Source organism: Pteropus medius, unplaced genomic scaffold (assembly GCF_902729225.1).
Source record: "Pteropus medius unplaced genomic scaffold, Ma_sr-lr_union100, whole genome shotgun sequence".
NCBI lineage: Eukaryota > Metazoa > Chordata > Mammalia > Chiroptera > Pteropodidae > Pteropus > Pteropus medius.
This window is the reverse complement of record NW_024352785.1, coordinates 15,964,092-15,991,746: the sequence shown is the minus strand read 5'-3', so window position 1 is coordinate 15,991,746 and position 27,655 is coordinate 15,964,092. Positions and strand designations below refer to the sequence as shown.

Sequence of the window (27,655 nt, the reverse complement as noted above, 5' to 3'; positions counted from 1 at the left end):
AGAACTAGTAAGTGAGTTTCAGCAAGGTTATAGGATGCAAAGTCAATATATAAAAATCAAATGTATTTCTATACTAGCAATAAACAACTGGAAAATGAATTTTAAGAATACCATTAAGAACAGTATCAAAAAACAAGAAACATGTAGGGATAAATTTATCAATACATATGCAAGACTTGCATATTATAACATATTGTATATTATAGTTTAAAAGATTAAATGATATATAAATATTGAGCTCCACAGTGGGGCTCTTTGTTAAGAAGAGAACTCAGTATAAAAGTAATTCTTCCTTTGAATTCCATCCAAGAGGCACTTTAGTTACCACAGTGTCAACAAGCCATGATCATATAATGATCTTGTCTATATGGTTATCTCAGATAAAAGTATTACTTTCACTACTTATACAGTATATAAAAATTCAATACATAAATATAAGTTAGTTAAATAAACCTACTACTAAAACCCAGTCTGAAATACTCCTTACCCTTAAAATTCATTTGTCTCTCACCTTCTGACAAATCCAGAAGTAAATTTTACCTCATAAGGAATGCTTTCTCTTTGAAACACAAGTCTTTAACGGTTCTGTTACATGAAAAATAAATCTCCCAAAGGTAATTTTTTGGCCCTTAATAAGCCCTAATCACATCTTTTTAAGCACTTAACTACAAAGGCCTGTTTGAAAATGGATGTTTTCCTCAAAGCCAAGAATCCTTATTATAGAGACTTTTGCTATGAGCAACTAAGAAAATCAAAAAGTGATCATTAAAGATTCATTTAAATAGGTTCTATAATAAATGTAAGAGTTATGCAAAGAGTTAACAGAAATTTTGCCACAACCAAGACACATTAAGAGCCTAGTGTGTGTCAGTGCTTCATACACGTGATCTTTTAAAATTATAGCTACACTTAAAGTAGGTATCAGTAATTCCAAATAATTAGGAAACTAAAGCTCAGAAAGGTTTAGTGACTAGCCCAAAACTATGTACCTAAAAAGGTAAAGGCATAATTTCAAAACACATGTCTGCATTTATCTCATTTCAGGAAAGCAAAGTAGAACCAATCAATAAATCAAATGTTAGCTGACAACCTTTGGCAATGCTTTTCAATTTTAAAATTTTACTCTTGCATCTCAACACCTTTTTTTTTTTTTTGCTTTTTAAAACTGATTTTATTCCTCATTTGCCTAGCAGTTTCCATTTCAACTGAATTTCAACTTTCAACAACAGAAAAATATTCCCTTCTTCATTAATCAAATTTATTCCTATCAAAAAAATACATTAAATCCCTAAGAAGCAAAAAACTTTCAAATATACACATGTATATTTCCAAAAAGTAAACTTAAAGCTGCATTCTCCTTCAAAAGTGAAAAACATTGAGGCCAAAATATATGTTAGTTAAACTAAATACAGGACTGACAAAGGAGCTCAAACAACAAAAATTCTCCCTGACGAAACTTTGAATCATTCTTTTCAAATAAACAAAAAAATAAAAACAAAAATTACTGTAAGTTAAAGTTTCACTTTATATTTCCTTCTAAAATGTTAAAAGTTACTTTCCCTGACACTCCACAAAAAACAAAACTACTCTTCCTCAGAATTCATTGAGCTAATTTAGTTTTCAAAATTATGTAATCAACATGGGTTTTAAAAAAATAAGAATATAAATCTAAAAGAGAAAAGAAAAAGGACAATTACACAAAACACTTTGCAGCAACAACTCACTAATCAAGATACTTAATCAGCAATATCAAGAACTCAAAAAGTTTCAAAAAAAGAGTCTGAGCAATGGAACCCAGTTTCTTTCAAAACTATTCTTACAATACAATCCAGCATTACAATCCTTGCTATTTACCCAAAGGAGTTAAAAACTTATGACCACACAAAAACACACATAGATGTTTACAGCAGCTTTAACTGTAAGTGCCAAAAGCTGGAAGCAATGAAGATATCCTTCAATAGGTGAACGGATAAATAATCTATGGTATCTCCAGACAATAGAATACTATTCAGCACCAAAAAGAAATGAGCTATCAAGCCATTAAAAAACAAAAGAAAAAAAAATGGAGGAATCTTAAATGTATATTACTAAGTGAACTAAGCCAGTCTGAAAAAAGTGAACACTAAGAATGAACCCTAAAGTAAACTATGGACTCTAGGTGACAATGATGTGTCAATGTATCTATATCAATTATAACAAATGTACTCCTCTAGTGAGGAATGCATTAGTATGCATGTGTGGGAATGGGGGTATAAGGAAAATCTCTGCATCTTCCACCTAATTTTGCTCAGAGTCAAAAACTGTTTTAAATACCAATTATGTTCACCATACTCTGTTTAAGAAAGTAAGGAATTGTGAAAATACATTTTTAAACTGTTAAAATGTAAATACATGTTTTTAATCTGTTAAAAAGTTGTTTGGGAGGCTTAGAGTAGCAGGCTTCAGGAATCTGGGCAATTAACCTAGAAATTATATTATAAGAAGCACAACACAGAACGACAGCACAGAAAGAAGGTATTTCTGTACATAATTGTGATTCTTTCTCTCCTATTCAGAAAGCTTACCTCACAGAGGCTTGAAATATTCTTCTATGTAACACAGATTTTTATTAACACTTGCAAAGCAACTAGCAACGTATTTCACAAATCCTAGTCTCTTTATCCATGAATATTCAATGTAATTAAAAAATAAGACTTTTTTTTTCAAGACAACTTACTATAGAGTATTAATTTCAAATAACTTCAACAAGAGAAGATATAAAAGGGAGAAAAAAGTGATCCAAAGGATGATTATAAAATGAGGTTCAAAAAAGTCTTTAAAAAGATATTAAAAAGGCAATTAATCAGACACAATTTAAAAAATTCACTATGATAATACTAAAGAAAGCATCCATTAAAGCAGACCAAAGAAATCTGCATCTGTCACAAATAGCTTTAATGAGATGTCACCTTAAACAGTGACTTAAGCAGGTATGAAAAAGGTATACAAGTGAATTACTACATAAATCGCCTAGTTACAATCAATATATACCACAAGAATAAAGATGCTAAATTCCACAATTTATTCATAATTTTGTTATTTTTCCTGAAAAAGGAGTAGAAAGTTAAATGCAATAGTTAAATGCCATTTCCCAAGCTTTGAAGGCTTTTCCTAACAGGGACAAATACATCAGATTCACTTTGCCATTTCTACAAATAGAATGCTGTTATATTTACCACTGTTCAGATAAAGAACAATAGGCCATAAGGAAGTTATGACTTCATGTCTCACAATATTATGGTGGTGAACCACTGTTGCTATAAAATAGTCCATTAACAACTACCATGAAATGAAAATTTCTCATAGACACTGGTCATGTAAATATAGGTGTGCCTGGTTTTAATAGAAGACACAATCCTGAAAGTTGTATATCTCCCCAATCATATTTTAGATCTAACAGGAAAGTCTGCTACTAAAAGGCACTCTCCAAATACCCCAATCATATTTTAGATCTATCAGGAAAGTGTGCTACTAAAAGGCATTCTCCAAATACCACCTGAACACAACTTGTGCTGCTTTATAATTTTAAATGTTTGAAACTTACTTTTCTTAAAAAAGGGCAAATTTACATTTTCAGGCATTTTCTAACATCTTAAAGGAAAGATACCATAAGCCTACTATCAGGCAAGCTGTCAGGGGAGATGCCAAGTTCTATTTAGTTCTGACTGAGAGGCAGAAACAGGGACATATAGAATATAGCAGATAAATCTAGGGAGAATAGTTAGAAAAGAAGCTAAGATCAAGAATTGGAGGTTAAATTAGAAGATGTGTAAGGTCCCGTACAAATTATGATCATATATTGTAAGGTACATTTGAGCAGTGATGATGGATAAATAATAATGGGTTTAAGTTCCTGTCTATTCTCTCTTGCAAGTGAGATGTCAGGGATAGACTCTAAAAGCAGAAAATTAAGTTCAGCTTCCTCTGATATGAAAACTGACCGTGGCTTAAGACTTAAGAATGAACTACTGTAAATACAACCTAGAACTGATTGTTTTTATAAAGTCACAAAAATAATTCAATGGGAAAGAATATGATACCATAAAAAGAACCTCGAACCCTATCTCACACCATAAAAAAAAATTAATTCTAGGTGGTATAAGAAAACATAAAATGTCTTCAACACGTGGCAGGTAAAGTCATGAACCACAGAGGAAGGCAAGGAACTGTTCCAGATGAAAAGAAACTAAAGAGATATGAAAAATAAATGAAATGTATGATTTTGGACCAGGAAAAAGAAAGCTATAAAAAACCCTGTGAGGTTCCTATTATTTTATCCTCTATAGAAATAGGAAACCCAAAGTCACACAGCTCGTACGTAGTAAACAGTATCATCAAGGTACATACTGTTAGTATTAAATGTATTAGGCACGTTGGTAGCTCCTTATTGTATCAGAGAACTACAGTCTCCTAATTGTATCACAGAACTACAGTCTCAATCAAAAAACTTCATACACTAAATTCAGTTAGAATTAAGTATTCTCTCATATTCTTTAACAGAAATAATCAAATGTGTCTCCCTAACTATATCAGCTGAATGTTTCAAGATACCATGAGTAAGGATATCAGTCATTCATTTACAGTAGAGCAACTTACTTTTAAAGTGTTTTATTAAATATAAATGAAAGTAAACTCTGGCTAGACATGATAAATAAAAATTACAATATAAGCAATTGTAACCTGCAAAAACTGAACCATAATAACAAACAAAAACTCACATTGTTGTTAGCATAGTTACTGAATTTAAGCTTCAGTACTTACAAAAGGTACACATACCTTTTCCTAAATGTGTGTTTATGCTCATATATCTAGCTGTTCCCGTAAGACTCTTGTGTTCTCTGTATGGTATGTGTTTCTTTGTCTCTGGATCAATGTATTCCTTTGCCAAACCAAAATCTATAATATGAATAACTTGCTGGGTTTTATTTCCTGGTCGTCCTATTAAGAAGTTCTCAGGTTTTACATCTCTGTATATCAAGTTCTTTGAATGGACATATTCCATGCGAGAAATCTTGATTTGGAAAAAATAAAAGATAAATTTTATTTTAGGCTTTAACTAGCATTAAAAAGTATGACAGAAGCAAGATAGACTTTTCACAATAAAAACATTAAAAAATTCAGAAATTGTTTCAACCTTTTAAAAGTTTCTCAAATATATCTGATTATAATTTAAAATCTTTGCTTTTACTATTATAGTCATTTATGAATGAAAGTGTTTGAATTTTATGAATTCCATTCATATTAGTAAGCTTGATTCAATCAACACTTTCAGATGATTCTTCTTCATAAAATCAAAAAGCTTTACCGACACAAAATTTTGAACTCAAAAGTATAAACAGACATATTCATAAAGTTAGTTTATTCTTCCTTATCGCTTCAATAATAGAGCAACTTTTACAATTATATTTAAAAAACTTAAAGAGTCTAAACTGTTAAATGAAAACAATTTAACAGAGCACCCTTCAGTATATCTTTTTTCTTTTATATAACTGTACTTTTTACCTTACGTATTAAACATTTAAAAAAGATCTTGAACCTAAAAAGTTTTGGAATATAACTCTAACTATAATACTGTACATTTAATTAATTAGTTCTTTTACATGTTCTCAATCACTGTACAAACTGTTGCAAAACAAAACATTACAAATAAGAAAATAAAATTGTTTCATTTAGTGATAACCATAGTTGACAATGCAATGTAAACATTTAGTCACTCAGGTTATTTTAGTTTGTTAACAAATTCTAAATCATTTTATAACATATAATATTATATGACTTATATTTTTAATTAATGATACATTATGAGTATTTTCCAGGTCATGTAACATTCTTTGAATACATACTTTTTAATGGCTACATATTGTTTTATGGGTATTAACAATTTATTCAACTAACCCTGTTATTTCTGAACATTAGGGTTGTTTCCCACTTTATTACAAACATCCTTACACAAAAAGCTTTAAATACATCTGAACACTTTCATAGGATAAGTTTATAGAAGGAGAATTAATGAGTCAATGGATAAAAACTTAAAGACGTCTGCAGCATACACCTATTGGCATTTATTTCAAAACTGCCTTCCAATCATCCTCTAAGTTGTTTCCCCATAGGTTCTCTGAAATTTTAATAACTTATGAGATTCTCTCATAAGTTTGTTTCCTCTTTTTCTCAGCCATTGGAATTTATTACCAAAATTTAGAATCCATATTTTGAAGGTTCTCTTTTCTAAGTATTCATCTTCCAAATGAAGAGTGCTGGAAACAATTCTCAAACTGTGTGTTCTGATCCTAAAGTAATAAGATATCAATTCTTTCATACAAATAAAAACACCTGATTTAGTTATTTAAGTTATATTCTCCTAAAAAGACAATGATATGAAAAGAGAAACGTTTTTATTAGGTCAAATGCTCTGTAAGATAATGTCACAAAACTTTAAACTTTTAATATAAATTTGTGACCAAAGAAACACACAATTGTTCAAACAATTTCAAATCGTCCTGCTTTACTTACCAGTTGGATAGCTATCATGAGAACTGTTTTAAGAGAAAATGTTCGGTCACACAAGTCAAACAAATCCTCCAAACTAGGTCCCAGCAGTTCCAGCACCATAGCGTTGTATTTACCACAAGGACCAAAATAGTAAACTTGAGGTATACCATCTGGGGGAAAAGAAAAAGCATTTTCATATCATCTTTATCTTCAATATCAAACTTTTCTTCCTAGAAAATCAATGAACAATACTTTTTTTTTTAATTTTATAGTTTCAAGAATTATAGCTTTTACTTTTCCATACGATAAACTTTTCCTGACCCAGCCTTCTCACTGATGTTCACAGTGTAGCCTGGTTACACCTCTAGGACAGCTGCAGGATTGAACTGCATTACAAACAGTGCTTCATTGTTGGTCTCTTCCACCTCATCATAGACAGGAAATGGACATTTTGGTCTTATATTTCCATTACCTAGAGAAATGCTTGGCACTTAGGAAAGATCTGAATTTTATTGAACAAAGGAGTCACTGTTCTCTTTAATAACCTCATGTAGGCATAATGCTAAAATCACCCTCCCAAATTCCCATCCTCTGGTGTACACACCCTGTATAGTCCCTTCCCCCTAAGCATGGGCAATATTCTCAGATTTCACTCTTGTGAACAGGTTATGCAATATGGCAAAGGTGATATAATTATTGCCCCTATCGGTAGACTTTAACCAAAAGGGAGGTTATTCTGGTGGGCCAGACCTAATCAGGTAAGCCTTTTAAAAAGATGGTCCAGAAGTCAGATATTCAGAGCAGCAAGGAAGCTCTCCTGTCAGCTTTACAGAAGCAAACTACCAGGGAATGATGGACAGGACCTAGGAATCGAGGTCCTTGGTCCCATAGCCACGAGGAAGTGAATTCTGGGACTAACCAGAGAGCCTCAGGTAAGACTGAAGTCCAGACTTACGTCTTGATTTCAGCCTGGTAAAACTCTGAATAGAGGATCCAGCTAAGCCATGCCTCGACTCCTGACCCATGGAAATTGGGAGATAAGTTTCTTGTTCTATGACACTAATTACTAAATAATTCATTATTCAACAATATAAAATAATACGAACTCCAAATATAAAGTCTAACTGCACAGAATCATCTGTATCTTCTTTTTAGAACTAAAAGACTCTCAACAAACATAAAATAGGTGATCAATATATCTTACCTTTGCATTTATCTATTTATTTGTCTCGAGAAAATGAACTTCTATCTTAAATGTCTTGGTTTTACTTCCAAGTGGTTTGGTTTTTTTAGAAAGAAAAAAAAAGTCTTTTGAAAATATCATAAAACTTTTCCATTCTTTTTAAAATAGTTTAGGGAACATAACTTCATTCTTACTGTTTACTCTTAACATTTTGAATATTAAAACAGAAAATATTGAACTAGAAGCCAGGTCAACTAGGTTCTTAGAGTAACCAACCATTCAACCTCTCAAGTAGGCTTCAGTTTGCTCATTTATCATATTAGTAGTTTAGATAAGACCAGTTTTTCTCAAATGTGAATGAGTGAAGAAGCAAAACATCTGCGGATAAGGAGGTAAGATAATATAATCATGGCGGGAGGAGAACAAGTTCAAATTGCATACATTGCTATCCCCTCTCCAGAAACAGATTCTCATACACCCCTCCATGTGTATATGTCAGCACCCCCGCCACACACACACACACACACACACACACACACACACATTTCCCCCTGCCACTGGGAATTATTATCTTCATCTGAACCACCCTTCCCTTACCAGAGCCATGCTTGTCATATGTGTGTCAGATCTACCACTCATATGTGTAAAAGCAGAAAAAGAAGTTTAGAAATTGTGGATGAGAGGCTCACTAAACTTTATTCCAACTCTGAAATACTGTTTTTACTATGCTATGTACATTAAGAGCTTGGCGTAGAAATTAAGACTTATCAAGAGCTCTCAGCTACTAAACTTTTAAAATAATTTCTACAATGACTATTTTCCACTCTAGATCACCGAAAGTTGATATTTACTAAAAATACAGGTGATTTCTGCTTTCTCTTTTATATTTAAAAAATTTTTCCAAATTGTTATGAGAAATATATGCTGTTTTTGCAATCAGGAGTAAAAATGCACATTTAAAAATTCTTCAGGGATCACAAAGAAAAACTTGAATTAGAAAAAGATGTAGACCAAATTTATTTAATCCATGTATTAATTTTAACTGAGCTAGTATTTCTCAAACACTCTCCACAATATTTAGTTACATAGCCTTACTTCTATTCTTAACCATTAACTTCATTTTGGAGTTCTTAAGAACAAAGCAAAGTATACTATTCAGATTCTGTTGCTCTATAAGTTTGACTTCTCCCTTCTCACCATACCTCCCTAACAAAAGGAACATATCCACTCCAAGGCCCAAATTTACTTTGCCTCACTTGGTTTGAGCTCTTCTAAGGCTGCATTCCAAAAAATTTCTACCTTGGTTCTGCCACCCAAGTAGGTAAACTTTAATTTTTATTTAACTTTCAAGTCTTCTCTTTTTAAGCTATCTCATTAAGCATGACCCTCATTCATAATTCTTCACACATTATTTCTGATAGCCAAGAAGAGGTATGCATAAGTAAATTTGCTCTGCTATACTTCATATAAGCCAACTCACTATTGGGAGGAGAATTACTGTGTACCTAACATGCACATTCAATCAAGCTATATACATACTATACCTTTGGGTTTCTAAAATAACATCGTGAAAAAGACCAGTAAAGGGACAAAAAGAAACTACTTCACTTTTCTCTAAAATGTCCTTTCTTTAATGGTTTCAAAGTATCTCAAAATTATGTATCTCTATTTTACGGGCCAATTTCATGAACAGCATTACAATTCACTGACTAAATTAAACAGACACTTAGCCTCCAATTTGAATGAAAATATCTCAACTTTACCATACAACATAATTTTACTTGAAAATATGACTCAGTATAGATCTTTGGTGAAAGAAAAGAACGAAAGAAAGAAGAACAAAAGAAAGAAGAACGAACGAACAAAAGAAAGAACGAGAGGGAGGGAGGAGGGAAGGAAGGAGGGAGGGAGGGGAGGGAGGGAGGGAGGAAGGAAGGAAGGAAGGAAGGAAGGAAGGAAGGAAGGAAGGAAGGTCGGTCTATTTCTAAATGACTCCTGAGATATACTATTTTATGAGTCAATGAATGCAGAAAATTCTTAGATAACTATTAATAATGTATCTTGACACAAATTTTGGCACTGAGGTAATAGACTTACTTTTTTTTAAATCAAGAATGTAAAACAAACACTGTAAAGACCAAACTAGAATTTGTAAAGGCTCAACTAGAATTTCATTTTCCATAACAAGTTTCAGTAGTTTTCTAACACTGAGAAAGCAAATTAAATTGTTAAGAGTTAGGAAAACTTGCAACTAACAGGCTAGGGAGTACCCTACACATAAACAAAACAAAACAATCACAGCATTAAAAATATGGTAATCAAGATCACAAGGAAAAGTGTTTTTGGAAGGGAGAGAAGTGAGAGAAAAGAGAGTAATTGAGAAGAGAGAGGCTCAGAATGAAGGCTTAGAAGGCAGAGCAACAAAGGTACTAAGTTATTAGTTGTGTCTCTTGATCAAAGTATTTGGCTACTGAATTACATGGATGTGATCCAACTCATGGGCAAAAGCAAGCTTTTGTATTTGTTCTTATATCCAGTGAATTTTCAACTATAAACTTTTACTCCACCCAATTCCAATTGTTCTAAAATTATTTTTGAGACTACTATAAAAAGCCATCCATTGTGAATTCAAAGTTAGTTCTGATCATTTCTAACATCACTAATTTTCAGGGATGCTTATTAGCATCTCTAATTTTCGAGACAAGTATATTTTTTCCCCAAGAAAAGCTCAAAAATGGGCATGAATACAAAATTCACATATTATCTGAAAATACAGTTTTACCCTTATTCTCCCAAAATTAATTTTACTAAATACTTCATTTTATATTTCAATATTCCATTTAAGTGACAAAACAACATTAATTCATTTAAGTCACAAAACAACTTTAGGGGGTCTAACATTCTTAAAGAGTGTTTAGTACTTTGTGTTCCTTATAGGTGGGCAAGAGTTAGGCATACATGAAATTAAAAGAAATATCACAATGTTTCTTTCCATTTTCAGGTCCAGTAGTATTTATGTAGGAAAGATTAGAACAAAAGAACTGGTATTCTTATTAGGAAATTTAAGCTTCAGAGATCTGGTTAAGAAAATGTAAAATCTCATTAGAAATATTAAGTACAGAATCATCACATGGCTATGTTCTTTTCCAAAGAAGTTTTGCTTTAAAGCATTCTTAACTTTTAGCACAAATGCATATAGATACTCCTAGTTTAGCAATGCTCAACATAAATCTGGAGACACTTGGGGACAGGGGTGGGTGGTCCCTGAGACTTAATTTTTAGGAGGTCAGTGACAACAAAATTATTTTATAATTAATTATAAATAACACTAACACGTTATTTACCTTTTTCACTCTGTTCTCACAAGTGAACACATTTTCCAGAGGCTACACAAGCTGTGATATATGACAAAGGACTGAATGCAGAAGACATCAGAATCTATCTGTTTTCTATTGATCCAGACATCAAAGAGATATGCAAAATATCTAAAACATGGCCACTTTTCTCACATTTTTTTATTTGAAAAATACAGTTGTGATTTTAAAATATTATATTTAAATAAATTAATTTAGTAAGATTTTTATATTTGTTTTAATTTCTCATATGGTAACTTCAATAGCTATAATCCACAATAAGAAAAGTTCTCTGGGACCTTCAAAAAGTTTTAATAGTATAAAGGATGCTGAGACCCAAAAATTTGAGAATTGCTGCCCTACTTGAATAATAAGCTCTGATATGAACAAACAGGTACAATGAGTTCCAGACTCGGTAACAATCATTCCATTAAAACACCACAGCACTCACGTTTAGTAGCAAAATTTTACCAATTAACCCCAAATCAAAGGAATAAAGCCACCCCGCTGTAAACAAGACACAATCGTCCTTTCTGTGATAATCCTATTCGTACATTTATAAATTATTCTAAATTTCAGATTTTTGTTAACACCAAATTCAGTAGGCAACGTTCTAATTAGTTTATTCACTTAACTCTCATGGTTTTTATAATATTTTCTTTTGATTTTCTCAAAAAGGATACTTGGAGAGCAGAATTTCTTAAATTTCTTAAATTTTTAAGACATGATCAGAGTAACTCTAATCTGGCAACTCAGTGAATAAAAAGAATTTCAGATATTACTTTATGTGTATATCCACATTTAAAAGGCTAATGCTACTATTACCCACAATCTTTCCCCCAAGTGAACAGTATGATAAAATTTCCATACATTACAGAATTACCAACATTTATTTAGCTGACAGAGCTAAATAATCTTGAAAAGAATATGAAAATGGAGACATCTATAAATGAGAGCAAAACACATAGGGAACATACAAATCCTGACTTTTTAACAAGGCACAAAGAAGGCAGAGGGGTCAGTATAAAGAAGGAAGAGAAGCTCTTTTAACAGCTCTTAGAAGGCAATATTAAGCAGAGGTATAATTTTAGAAACAGTGACTGCTGCTATTATCCAATTACATATTGTTCAGAACTACATAGTTCCAGGAATATCAAAAAATCAAGCCACTCACTTGAGAAACAATAACTTAACATATGCGTGGTCTCAAATAGTATATTTAACATCATTTCTATAGATAAGAGATTTGCCATGAATAGTAATTTATGAGAGAAAAAGATTTTACTTCTTTTGATAAGTAATAATTTGACAGAAAAAAAGGTTAGTTTACTTTCTGTGATAAAGATACCAGCTGATAAAGAAATTACAATAAATAAATAATTGCAGTTTCCCCCCAGTATCACCTATTTCAACCACTTGATGTCAAGGAAATAATTTAATATAAAGAAGCATTACTCAGAATCACAGACCTTCAAAGAAAATTTCCCCATAAACTTCAAAATATTTTCCATGCATTTTCATGAAGTATCAGCAATTCGACTAAATTTTTTTTAAGTAAATTTTAAAAAATGGATTAATTCTAATAATTTAAACCTATTCTTCTCTAGAAAGTATTATTTTTAGATGACTGAAGTGTATAGTTCGGTTAATTAAATAACTATCTGCACATCTCCTTGCTTTACCATTTCTGTTAATTTAAAAAATACTCATTACTGATTTTTTTACTTCTATTTCTAGAGCTCTAAAATGAGGAATCAAATTTACCTCATCGGAGAATAATAAAAATTAAATTTTTGAAATTATATGACTGTCAGAAATAGAATAAACTCAAAATTTAATATAACAATTTTGTATATTAAAATATCAAACTTTAAACATACAACCACAGAAGTTAAAAAGCTATAGGAAAATTTGGAGATTTTTGTATTGCAACTTCACATCTAATAAAAGAAAACAGTCTATTATTCTCATTTAAAAATTTATCAATTCAACCATTTACCAAATACCTACAATTGTCAATCATTCTTCTCAGTTTCAAGGATAAAAAGATGCATGTATTATTTCACTGCCCTCAAAGAGTTTAAATTTTAATGGAGGAGATAGACATAAGCAAATAATGTAACATGATATGATAAAAGAAAAATAAAGATATATTCCAAATAATTTCAGGTCAAAGAAGCAGCTTTTCTGGAGAGAAACAAACAGATATCAGAAAATGCATTGCAAAAGAGGTGACATTTAGCTGGGGCCAGAAGAAACAAGGAATTCATTGAGAAAGACATTCCAGAAAAAAAGAACAGACATGTGAAAATCATAAGATCTATTCAAGAAAAAGTAAGTTTAGTGCAAAAACTGAGTCATTAGAAAGAGAACGAAATTTGGACTTTATGCTAAATGATAACCCTCTACAAGTAATGAAGATTAGGAGGTGAGATGTACAAAAGGAGGCACAATTCAAAGAAAAGTGACAATGGAAACCAGAAAAGAAAGAACTGACAGAACTTTCTCATTATGCCGAAAGGCCAAAGTCAAAGATGACTAATATTTTCAACTTGAATGGGTGTGCCACTAAGGGAACAAGATAAACCAGAAGAAGAAACAGGTCTTTTGGAACAGAGAAAAATCAGAGGAAAAGTAACAGGAAAAGAATGTAGTGGGCAAAATTCTAAGTATATTCTAATTTCTGATTCCAGTAGGAACATACAGTATAACTAGATTTTAAGAATGGATGCAGGAGATAAACAATTGGAAGTTATCTTTAAAGAGACAGTAATTTCATCCTTTCCTCCCTCACTCTTGTTACAACATATCCAAGACCATAATGATGAAAGCCACATACTAAAAATAGGAGCAGGAAACTAGAGAGCCTGATTCCTTACTTTAGAGAAGCTATATAAACCCTACAATTGTCCACCCCGAAATTCCTTGTTTATTTTTCCTCACATAACATCCCTTTACTTGTTTAAGATACTGCTGTCATGATTTTTGTTACTGACAGTGATATTCATTTCTACCCAACGCAGTCAGTGGTCAGCATAGTTTTGTCTGTTCTTCTTCTCTTGTCACTCTCTATATTCTCCCCTGGGAGATCTCATCCACTTCCCTAGCTTGAAAAACCATCTAGATCTATGAAAAACCAAATCTAGATCTTCACTTTACTCAAAAAAATGCTGAATGGATATGATAAAACAAGACTATTTAACACCTTAAACTTTTGCTATCACAGAAAGTAATAATGGCATAAAACAATATTCTAATCCTATGGAAAGCTAAGTAATATAAAGAGTAATATCAGCCCTTCATATGCATACTGCAGTAAGTTGTATAATCCTACTACATGTAACAGTTTCAGTGAACAAAATAAGAAAGAAAAAAGGGATATTGTTAGGCAAGTTAAAGAAAAAAAAGAGACATATGGAGTTAGAGAAGGATCAAAACCCAAACACGTAGAAGTAGGTAAGTTATATATTTTTCACAAACATCTCATTAAATAATTCAGAATAAATCTATTTTAATGTACATTTTCACCGTATAAAATATACATTATATAAAATTTATCATTGTAACAATTTTTAAGTGTACAGTTCAGTGGCATTAGAAACATTCACACTGCTGTGCAAACATCATCACTATCCGTCTCCAGAACTTTTTCATCATCCCACAGTGAAACTCTGTACCCATTATGCAATATTTCCCATTCATCTCTCCCCTCAGCCCCTGGCAACCACCATTCTGCTTTCTATTGCTATGAGCCTGACTATTCTGGGCACCTGAAATAAGTGGAATCACACAGCATTTGTCCTTCTGTGACTAGCTTATTTCATTTAGCATAATGCCCTTCAGTTCATTTATATTATATCTTGTGTCAGAATTTTCTTCCTTTTTAAGGTTAAATAATATTCTATTATATGTATATACCACATTTTGTCTATCCATGCACCACCCATCAATAGATACTTGGTTTGTTTCTACCTTTTGGCTATTGCAAATAATGTTGCTAGGAACATGGATATACAAATATCTGTTTGAGTCCCTACTTTCAATTCTTTTGTGTTGAAAGACCGTGTTAACATATGACCAGAAATGGAGTTGCTGGACCAAACAGTAATTCTATGTTTACTTTTTGAGGAATAGTTACACCGTTTTCCATAGGAGCTGTTCAATTTTACATTCCCACAAAAGATGCACAAAGATTCCAATTTCTCCACATTCACACCAACACCTGTTTTCTGGTTTCTGGTTTGTTTTTCATCTGTTTGGTTGATAACAGTGACTCCAATGGGTCTGAAATGGTAAGTTTTTCTTTTTTATTTTTGATTTACATTTCCCTAATGATTAGTGATATTGAGCATCTTTTCATGTGCTTATTGGCCATTCATATATCTTTACATAAATGTATGTTCAAGTCTTTTGCCCATTTTTGAACTGGATAGTTTGTATTCTGGCTGCTGAGTTTTAAGAGTTCCTTATATATTCTGGATATTGATTAAATATATCTATTTTAAGAGTTCTTTATATATTCTGGATATTGATTAAATATATCTATTTTATAACCTATTGTATTAGGTTAATTTAACCTAAAAAACAAGTTATAGGTTAAATTACTTTGAATGGCCTGTTTATGATTAGGAGCAGTCCAAAAACAATCTTTTCAAATATCAATTGCAAAATCGAATTATTTTAAAGTCAACAATCTCTCCACAAACAATTAAATGCTCTTGTTTCTACAAAGCTTACATGGGTACTCAAAAATGTTTTAAAAATTCATGATTGATAAAACATTAACAAGTAACCAAAATTCACATAATTCATATGATATACTCAAACATATGGATACACTTGTCAGAGTTTCAGAGTCACCACAATGAACACCTTCAGGCAATACCATTCATATTTCAATCTATGTAATGCTATGCCATGGAGCACAGGGGAGCACCCTTATATACACAGACTATCCTGGAAATGGTGGTCCCTGGAGTTGTGTAACACTGCAGCTCAATGGCATTCGAGTAGTAAAAGATGTATGTTTAATTTTTAATATTACTATCTCATGCAATTTTTTAAATTAAAAAGGCAGAGAATGTAATAATAAAAGTGCACCTTTAGTATTCAATGACTCCCTAAACTCTAAATTGACTTATTCATTCTTAACCAATTATTCATTTCTATTATTCACTATTATTGATTTCTATTTATTTCTATTATTCATTATTATTCATTTCTATTTTTCCAAATGATAATTTTACTGCTTAAGCATATAAAAAGGTTGTCTTTAACTTTCCAGCACCCAATCTTCCTTTTTCTGATAACATTTCAATTTCTCATTAGGCAACAACCTCTCCCCAGTTACAGGTAGCTCTTAGAAAAAAAGAATGCAAAATTGATAATGTATTAAGAAATAAAGAGCTCTATCAACTAGAACATAAATGTGCTTATAAAAAGACACATAAAAATTCACCTTATTAAATTTGGGGAAACAAAATATCTCTACCTATAAGAAACTGTACATATAAAAATCATTACAGTTAGTAGAATAGAAATGGAAAGAAAAAATTGAGCTGTGAGTCGTTTTAACATAAAGGAAATGCAACATAAAATAGGAAATTTTCTCATTAATTTTTTCCAATGACACAAAATACCTACTCTCACTTAGATTTAGAGTTTATGTAAAAATATACCTATATCACTGTAATTACTACACACTTGTGGCTTATAACAAAAATTTGTTTTCTCACTGTTCTGGAGGCCAGAAATCTGAAATCAGTTTCACTAGGCTGAATCAAGGTGTTGATAGAGTCTAAGAAAGACTCTAGAAGCCTCTTCTAGATTCTCGTGGCTGCCAGAATTCCTTGGCTTATGGCTCTATCACTGCAATCTCTTCCTTTGTAGCCACTCTACCTTCTCCTCTTCTGTGTCCCTCTACCTCTCTTTTTACAAGGACATTTGTGATTACATTTAGGGGCCACCCAGATATTCCAGAATAATCTCCTCATCTCAAGACCCTTAACTTAATCATTTTTGTACAAGTCTTTGCTCTAACATTTAAAGGTTCCAAAGATTTGATATAGATATATGGCCCTTTCATAGGGCCATTTTCAGCATACCGCAATGTCATAAGTCATTTCAATAACTATAATATTGCTAAAAAAAAACTAAGAATATGGAAGTTATATTCATCTTATATTCTCAAATTAAATTTTTTCACAGTGTTTTCTACTCATTAGTACCAATACAAAAAGCTCCAAATATGTCCTATTTAAAATAAAAAGGGAACATTAAGACTCTAGTAAGAAAATGTCTAGTAAGTGTAGTCTAAAGGAGTTATTCACTTTAAATTTAAAACACTATGCTTTGAAACCAAAAAGCTATTATCATAACAATCCATTTTATTACAAATTTAAAAATTAATACAAGCCTTTACCTCCAGATCCTAACTGCTTGTAGAATCTATATTCCAAATGTAGCTGTGGTGCTCTGGATTTCATGGGCTCCTATTAAAAAACAAACACAATAACAAGTATTTAAGTTATTAAAAGATCACTAGACCCCAATTCCAAATGTTATACATCTTGGGGTCAAGTCTTATAAAATGTAATATACTATTAGACACCTTTCTCTCTCTAACGTTAGAGCCATATAAAAATCAACTTTATTTTTTAAAAATGTATAATGAATGTACATAATTTTTGATGTCATAATGTACATAAGATTAAGTGGCTATTAGATCAAGCATTAGGGAAATTTCTATGATTGATTCTTTGACCTTGAAGAAAAGTAAATTCCAAACATTCATAACTAGAGGAATGGTGACCCTTACTTTATTTCTCCTGTCCCCAGGAATTCAGCTCTGAATTCCTGTGTATTTCTTCTGTAAAGATTCTAGGTTAAAGTGAAGTCATAGAAGAGTAAGAAAGAACAAATATGGGTATAACAAAAATTTTGACAATAGCAATAATACATTTAAATTTTTAGTTGGGATATAGCTTACAATAAAACAGTGTATAAACATTAGATCCATGACCTTTGTTAACTGTATATAACCGTGTAACCACCACCTCCAAAAAACCTTTTGAACATTTTTATCATCTTTCTTTCAGAGGTAACCACTTTTTGACGTCTATCACCTATGGATTAGTTTTGTCTGTTATTCGATTTCATGTAAATGACATTATATAGTATCTGTTTTATATGTACGTGTCTCGCTTTTATCATTCAATATAATGTTTTTGAGTTTCATATAGAGATACACATACACACAGACAACTAAAACAAAAGCAACAAAGATTTTAGATATAAGATATGTGTGAAATATCTGTAAGAAACAGCAAACTAAAAAGGGTAACAGGAAATTTGAACAAGATCCATCAAGAAAGTAAAACAAGGTAACAAAACTTAAACATAAAACCAACAGAACTTCAAGAAATTAAAAAAAAAACATCAACAACTACTCTGTAATAATCGAAATTTAAAACTCAATTTGTCAGCAGATTAACACAACAGAAAGAATTTGGACACTGGAAGATAGATAGAAAAATGTCTATGGAATTAGGAAATTATGTAGGATGCATCTACATAAGTTATACAGAATGCGTCATAAAGAAAGAAAAAAGGAAAATACAGAAAAAAAGATTAGAGATCTGGACAATACCATGTGAAGAAGGTCTAATATGCATTTGATAAGACTCTCGGGAGGAAAGGAGACAGAAAAGTGAGCAGAAGCAATAAATGAAAAAAATAATCGCTATAACCATTCAGGAACTGTTGAAAGATAACAAACCACAGATTCATGAAGAATATGAATCCCAAACAGAATAACTAAGAAGAAATTTATACCAGCACATATCATAATGAAACTATGACCAATGACAAAAACTTCATATAAGGAAATAGTAAAATCCCCAGTGGAACGTTTATAATCATAAAGATTATAAAAGAAAACAATCAGCTGAGTTCTTGAGAAACAGGATACTTAAAAGCACAGACACTGAAACAAACTGTACTGGGTTTGAATCCTGAATCCACTATATTTACTAGCTGTGTGACTCTGACACTTCCTAAAGTCTGTGTGACTTTCTATATTTTTCAGTTGCCTCAATTATAAAAGAGATAAAAAAAACTTTATCTTTCTTATATATATATATATTTACATGTTACATAATACATATTAAATAATACATATAAATACATATGTAATAAAAAACTAAGGGGATAGTGATATGGCACAAAGATAAACTAAAAAGATATATATCTCATACACATACATATATACATATGTATATATGTGACTTAAAACAGTGCCTTCCACATAGTGAGTGCTATATTAACTATAATTTTTCAGTTAACTATGTAAAAGTACCTAACCATAAGATGTAATTAAATAGATAACTTATTTAATCACTAATATTCCCTAGGTAAAAACAGAAACCCAGCTCTTAGTTGAGTCAATTCAACTTCATTCTAGTACTTTACTAGCAATAAAATTTTATTGTACACTATATAATAAAAGTTACCTCACCACAGGTCGACACTTTCATTATTCATGAAATACAGGTTGTTATATAAGTGTAAATAAGATGTGAGGATGGTGGCTGAGTTCATTAACAAATTATCCTGAAACAAAGTATCAATCTGAACTAGGATAATGTTAAATAAAGATAAAAACCTTTATAAGAGATAGCAGAGGTGAAAGTAGTCACTAAAATCTGCTCTCTGAACACCATTATCAAATAATGAATGCCTTTATTTATACCAAAGTACTAAAATCAGAGCAATGAAGGTATATAGACATTAACATTTTCAAATGATTGCTTTTAATGCAGGTTCTGAACAAAATTATGTTATCTGTTATAAACAGTTGCAATAGAAACAAATAAAAAATATGTAAGAGTAAAGACATACACACTTGGTAAACAAAGTACTAAACTATGATCCAACAGTTTATGTGAAAAATTTTCTGTCCTGTCAATATATTTTTTGGATGAATATGAGGCAAACATAACTATATACTATACTTCAATCAAAAATTACCAGACATAGATCCAAAAATACTCCCAGTTCCCCAAAGAACACCAAATAACCACAATTATTATATGTGGTGCTGATCACTGTACTTTAAAAAGGTAAACAGAGAAAGAATGTCAAAAAAAAAGAAGAAAAATAATTAAGGAGATAGTGATATAGCATGAAGATACACTAAAAAGATGATATATGTATGTATATGCAAGAAGACTGACATAATAAATGTTTACTAAGGCATCAATGGTATCAACAGAGTAAACAAGTTCCAAATCTGAAAATAACAGGACTAAGGGTCACCACTTAATGACTGAAACAGACAAGGAAAAGTCAGCCTAGTGCAGTGGCTCCTGTTTTATTTATAATGATTAAGGCATTCTGAGCCTGGAATAGTAAGATACCTCATTATAAATTAGAAATTAACTCTTCTTAAATATTACTGAGAGTTTGATTGTGTGTAGTGATTATTACGACTCTACCTCTGATTAACAGTGATGATCTTAATGAGATGACCTAACCTGATTTTCTGTCATAAACCCAAAGACCAGGTAAATGCCACTCCCAAACCCAGTATCAGCCCGCCAGACTTCTGGTGGCATCACAAACCCACTGTGCATCTTATTTGCCAGTGAAAATAAATAGCATTAGTTGCAGTGAAATTTGGTCTGTACTTACAAAGATACTTAAAAGTTAGTATGGTTTTCTAGCTCATCTCAAATGTTTTTCTTTCTCCCACTCGCCTCTTCCTGTAATCATCTCTCTTTATATAGTAATCTCACATTACCCTAATACAGTAGCAATATTGGCAGGGATAAGATTGAGAATGGCAGGCAGACTGGGAAAATCAAAACTCAGGGAAACCTGGCTGGTAAACCAGATAGAAAATTTGTGCCAGAAGAAAGTTATGTCTTAGAAAAATTCACAGATCTCAACTCTTCCAAAAGAAACTTATCTTACAGCTGTCATACCAGGCACATTTAGGACTTCAGAACAGTCCCACAGAATTTGCTTTCCCTACTATTCTCCACTCACAGCAGGCAGTTCTCAATCTCTGAAGGTCAAACAATGGCCAGCTTTACCATATATAAAGTACCAATAGCAAAAGAGATTTCGGAAGCTACCGAAAAATATTTTTTCAAAGAATACAATCTTGAACACTAAGGACACTTATATCCAAATGCTTGAATGAGAAAGAGAAATCTTGCTAATTTTTAACTAATTAAAAATGCCAATACGCCCCCTTCCTTAAATTAAAAATAATGCTAAAATTAAAAAATTCAATTCTATAATGCTGCCGAAGTACAGGGATTGAGTTTTCATGGCACAGAAAAACACAGACATCCTACATGTTATTATATACGTAAGGGGCCTGATGATGCTGGGACAATATAAAAGATCAGTTATGCATATCACTTTCTCAATAAACATTCAAGTTATAAATATGAAAACAAAAAAGTAATTAAAATATAATTATTACAAAATAACAAGGAATTAATTAAGGAAAAACAAGACACAAGAACTTACCAGTTTTATCGCCACATATTCATTTGTGTATAAATTTTTCCCTTGAAAAAGAAAAAAATGTCAGATTCTGTCAGTAATTAATTTTTAAAGATATATTATATAAAACTGTACTCTGGGTGAAGAAAAGCATATAAGACATTTAGATACATATGTTTTTGCTTCTATTTAGCAAAACGGTCAAGGATGAGCAAATATTAAAGATCAACTCAATGACTTATTTAGCATTTCACCTGGATTCACAGTAGAAAGTAATACTAACAAATACTTAGCCCACTTACAAAAATGGAAAAATCCTAATTTTGTTGGAATATTGTACACAACTCATAATCAACAAACATACATTAAACTCAATTTCAAAACAAGAACTCCTATGTAAAAAAGCAGGAATACAGAATTCCTCTCCCAATCAAGACCTCATTTAAAATCCATTATAGGATGTAATCTTATTAGGGTTCATATGTAATCTAGTCAATAAAAAATACATTAAAAATTCTGAGTTATATTAAAAATAAAATAAAAAACTATTCAATGATTGGCTCTGATAAACTAGCTAAATACTTTGCGGGGGTGGGGGGAAGGATTATTAGTACTTTATCTTATAAGCAAATTTAATTACAAATATTGTAAGAGTTAGATATAAGCAATAAAACAAGAAAATATTTATTTTATTTTTATTTTTTAATTACAGTTGACATACACTATTATATTAGTTTGTTGTACAACACAGTGATTAGACATTTACATACCTTATGAAGTGATCATTCCAATAAGTCTAGTACCCGTCTGACACCATATATAGTTATTACAATGTTACTGACTATTCCTTATGCTGTACTTTATAACCCCATGACTATTTTAATAACTGGCAATTTGTACTTAATCCCTTTCATCTTCACCTATCCCCCAAGCCCCTCCCATCTGGCAAACATCAATTTGTTCTCTGTATCCATAAGTTTATTTGTTTTGTTTGTTCATTTATTTTGTTTTTTTAGATGCCACATATAAGTGAAATCATACAGTATTTCTCTGTCTTATTTCACTTAGCATAATATCCTTCAGGTCCATCCATGTTGTCCCAAGATTTCCTTCTTTTTTTGTGGCTAATATTCCATAGTATATATATTCCACAATTTCTTTATCCATTCATCTATCGATGGACACTTAGGTTGCTCCCATATCTTAGCTATTGTAAATAATGCTACAATGAACACAGGGGTACGTATATGTCAGAAAAAATATTTATCAGCTCAATATATGGAAGCCTTTCTGAGTACACAAGAAAAAAGTAAAAGATCAGAAGATTTTATACAGTTTGATTACATAAAATATTTTAAACTTTTGTATTTTGAAAAACTCTACCATATACAAAGACAGGTAAATGACAAAGCAAAATAAAGATTTAATATCATTAGTATGTAAAGTATCCAAATGAATTACAGTAATCTTTGAATTGGCAAGCTGAAAATATCCTAAAAAAATCCAATGGGTAAGCATCTGTAGCACAAGTAAAATACTATAGAGAATCTTGAAAGCGAATAGTATAAAAACAACTTGATATATAGGTTAATGTGTTTCTTTACAGGTACAGTAAAATAAGAATAAAAACAGAATAATATGTGATTTCTGAATTTCCAGTATTTTTCAATAAGCATGTATTATTTTTATGAGAAAAACAGAACAATGATAGTTTCTTTTTTCAACTGTGATAGTAATTGGCCCTGTTCACAATAGCTGCTGAACACAGAATATGCAATCACCAACTTTCACACATGTGGTTTTCGAGAACAACACACCTAATTTTCTTTTATAAAGCAGCTGATAAATGGCAGTAAAATTTCTAGGTCAAACTTCAGTCTCAGATATGTTGCCACTGTTGTACAGCAGAGGTTGTTCATACAAATATTATACTTTTCCGAATTTTATAAAAATGAATGAAAAAAGAAAAAAGCATCCATACTAACATTAAAATAGCACAGGTCTCATAAACTCATTATAGCTGGCACAAAGATGGAACTCAATAGAGTACCAAAAATAGTGAATGTTAAACTGTATTCAGGTACTCACTGAGCCCATAAATATAAAAAAATAATACTAGAAAACATATTTTTAGTCAATTAGTGTATAGATGTGACTTCATATACATTTTCAAGAACACATTATGAATGGAATTTTAGGCTTCCTCTAGTAAATGTATAGTGAATAATTTAGCGGTACAGTGAGTACCTTAATCTTGAGGAACTGATGTCTAACAAAGAATCAATTCTGTTTTGAGTTCAAAGACAAAATCTGTATTTCCTCGAGATATCATCTTTTCATAATTATTTTGTATATGGCATTTATTCACAAGTACATGAGAGGCAAAGGACAAGAAGATAAGTTAAAAACAGATTTCACAGAACAAAAATATACCAAATATTTCAAAAAGTAGTTTTTGTTGGCATTTAAAGCACTAAATCCTAGAACCATCACTTTTTTTTTTTTGGACATTAAAGATTTTGCTGAACTTTGAGGGTTATATTTATAAACATGAACAACAATTAAGCAACACTATCAACACATTTTTGTCACCTAGCATAGGCATAAGGCCTTATGTAGTTGGCTTTCAATCAATATTTGTTACATGCATGAACAAACAAATTATGTATAAACTAAGTGTTTTTATAGTATGAATGAGAGAAAAGAACTTTATGTGTAGAGGGAATCCAGTTAAGATAAGGCTCCATATAAAACTGATTCCAGATAACTGATGTTTTAACCCAATTTTAAAATAGATTTGGAATAGAACTTTGTGCCATAAACTTGAAAAGATGGTTTTGCCAATTTTGTGGTATTTGGATGGTAATTATTATAGAAAACTATGTCCTACATAAACAATATATATATGTTTATAGTAGGGACTACTCGTTACTCATCAATACCCATGTTCCCTCCTATAATAATACAATACCCTAATTTAAAAATGGTTGTCCAGCTACAGACTACATTTCCAACCTCTCTTTCATTGTGTGTAGCCACATGATTAAGTTCTAAATATGAGGTATGTCACTCCCCACTGTCAAGAATAAATGTGTGCTCTCCTGGCCCTTCTACTTCTTCTTGCTGGCTGGAAGATGGCAACAACTGGAGCAATGACCTTACACACAGAGACTGAAGCCACATATTGAGGATGCAGAGGTACTCTGAAAGCACTGGGTGCTCTCCCTCTGGTATGTGTTATATAAAAGAAAAAGAAACTATTTTGCTTAACACCACTGTATTCTGGATCTTTCTGCCATAGCACAACAGTCTATTCCTTATTAGCACATATTTCAACTAAGTGTTATAATAGACTTTGTTTAGAAACAGTAGAAAATCAATAAACATAAAAATGATGAATCCACTCAGATCTGCATGTTTATTTGATATGTAACGTAAGGCCTACAGAATTTTCAACAATTCTTAAATATAAACAATAAAATAAGAGTTATGGGCAATATAGAATAAGATGACAAGAAACAAAAATAAAAGAACTTATGGAAACTTCTGTGGTATACTAAATTATGTCAAAAGTTACAATAATTATGTCAAAAGTTACAATATCTTATTTCAGATATGGAAATCCATAAAGCAATATATAATACCCTTGTTCTGTGTTCTTTTACATGATGGTCAGTCAGGTGTAGCCACTAGAAGAGACACAGAAGAGGCTCAGGAAAACTAGGTTTACTATACCCACAGGTCCTGGAAAGGGTGTCATGGGGGGAAGCATCATGTTTTAGCCAGGTGGCAGAAGACAGGAGCAAGGGGAGAGCTTGGGCCAAGGCCTTTATTGGAGTTTCCACAGGAAAGGCAAAGTAGGGAAAGATAAATAGTTCGGGAATGGCTAGTCTAAATAATTCTGGTAGCAAATAATTCTGGTGGCCTTTGGGCTATGTGGTGGACTCTAGCTGTTTTGTACCTGGCCATGGAATGATTAAGGAAGAGAAACAGAACCTCCTGAGATGTATAAGCCAGATAGGAGCTATTGCTCTAGACTCTCTAGTTTGCAGATCAAAGGCATGCTGCCAACTAAGAATTGGCTAGTCCAAGGTGGAGTAATCTCCTCCGAGCCGGAAAAGGTTTTTGAAGATGTCAAAACATCTTAAAACATATACAGAATGTATAAAACATATACAGAAAGAATTAAATATGTACAACTTCGTATCTTAGTTAGCTATGTTGGTCTCATTCAGTGCCTATTAAAAACATTTCTAAGGGTTTTGGTTGACTATCTAAGCTAGAAATATATCTACTAATATACAGAACTCAAGCCTTACCACCAATATAGATAATAAAATATATATGTGTATATATATATATATGAATGCACCATTTTACAATAAAAAATATACATAAAAATGATAGTAAAAACATTTAGTTAAACTGAATTTTAAATGTTTACCTATTTTTTAAAATACTCAAGGCCAGGTTTTTATGTCCGACGTTATTTTTTAAAATAATTACCCATAAACGTATTTTCAACAGTGAGTAATACTGTCTCTCCTTGGGGCATTTGGGGATGTGTGGGGGGTGTGACTCCTATTTAGTGCCCAAGAGATGTGAAGTTCTAAACACCATGCAATATGTGGAACAGTCCTCTACAAAAAAATAAACTCTCCAGCCCAAAACGCCAATAGCATTTTTTTGAAAACCACTTACCTATGACATGTATACTTCATATTCTTTCTTACATAATACTAATCACAAAAATTTTAGTGCCAGGAATTGAATTTTCAGGATGTATCTACTAATACGGTTTTAAAGAAAGTACTTAAGAATCTAAACCAGTTTTTAACACTAGCATGTTTATCCAGGTATAGAAAGAATGCCTATAATAGCTTTTTCTGTACAGAGAATTCATTCTACACCTTTAAAAAAAGGAGTAAAATGCCCCTTTATTCAGTTGCTCAAGGGTCAACTGTATATAATAAATACACATAAAACACAGATACACATATATAAATAATATATTTAAATAAATGTAGACAAATGTACAATAACTATCCATAGACAGATTAGATAGATACAGATAGGTAGGCAATGGATGGATAGATGGATGGATGGACGAACTAATAAATCATCTTATTCATATTCCTGCTTATTCACACACTGTAAAAGAAAGGGGTATTTTACAGCTATTTCAGTTTATAACATATTATAGTTTCAGTAAATAGTATATATAGTTTCTCACATTGCCCTGGTTAAAATGGTCCACTAGATTCGTTTTGTGTGTACACACACACACACACACATACATGTATATAGATATGTATATATGCAGTTATTTTGAAATGAATTCTATAAAACCAATTTTGAATAAAAATGGCCAAAGTACTATAGTACTATACTCATATATGCAAAGAGATAGAAAACATTAGATATTGTACAAATATATATATGGCATGATATATAACCGCAGACCTAATTTATAATAAATTTTAAAATAATATGCCATAATTTTAATTTTTAAAAGAACAAATGTCTTGCTATTGTCTTTTAAAGGAGCAGAACAACCATTGTTTTCCAAAATATGCAGGCGTAGTACTGGTCCTTTTATATTATCATCTAAATTTAATCTTTACACTAACCTAGAAAGTGGAAATAATCCCATTTTAAAGTAGAAGAATTTGAGGGTCCAAATGGTTAAATGACTTATGTGTTCCATAATGGGAGAGGCAATTTATTTACTTTTCCGGTGTATCATCAGTGACTAATCACGCCTCATAAGTGAAAGAAATGCAATGAATTTTGAATGAATGGATTACAGTGTACAAAGTTAGACAATAAACTGGTTTTTCTAACTCCAAAATCAGAAACAGTTTAAAAATTTCAAAATATCTAATCCAATATCCTTCGAAAAATAAAATGTCACAATATTAACCCTTTCAAATATGTGAGTCCCTACTAAAATGCAAGAGTCTGACGGTCACATCATATTATAGCTATGTACAAAGTATGTCATTACCTTTCATTGGCTTGCTTCATTTAAAGATTTAATGTACATTAACTACATAAAACACTAATAAAATGAAAG

General features: G+C 31.4%; 1 protein-coding gene across 11 annotated transcripts in view; it reads right to left on the bottom strand.

The window, feature by feature from the left end:
• The window catches only part of CSNK1G3 (casein kinase 1 gamma 3), a 91,651-nt gene that overhangs the window by 34,013 nt on the left and 29,983 nt on the right, over positions 1–27,655 (bottom strand). For all 11 annotated transcript variants that reach the window (XM_039848564.1, XM_039848566.1, XM_039848563.1 and 8 more), the window contains 4 exons: positions 21,604–21,644; positions 17,486–17,555; positions 6,550–6,698; positions 4,816–5,050 (listed from right to left, as the gene is read on the bottom strand). In XM_039848564.1, the coding sequence (XP_039704498.1) occupies positions 4,816–5,050; positions 6,550–6,698; positions 17,486–17,555; positions 21,604–21,644 (495 nt within the window). The remainder of the gene's footprint in view (positions 1–4,815; positions 5,051–6,549; positions 6,699–17,485; positions 17,556–21,603; positions 21,645–27,655) is intronic.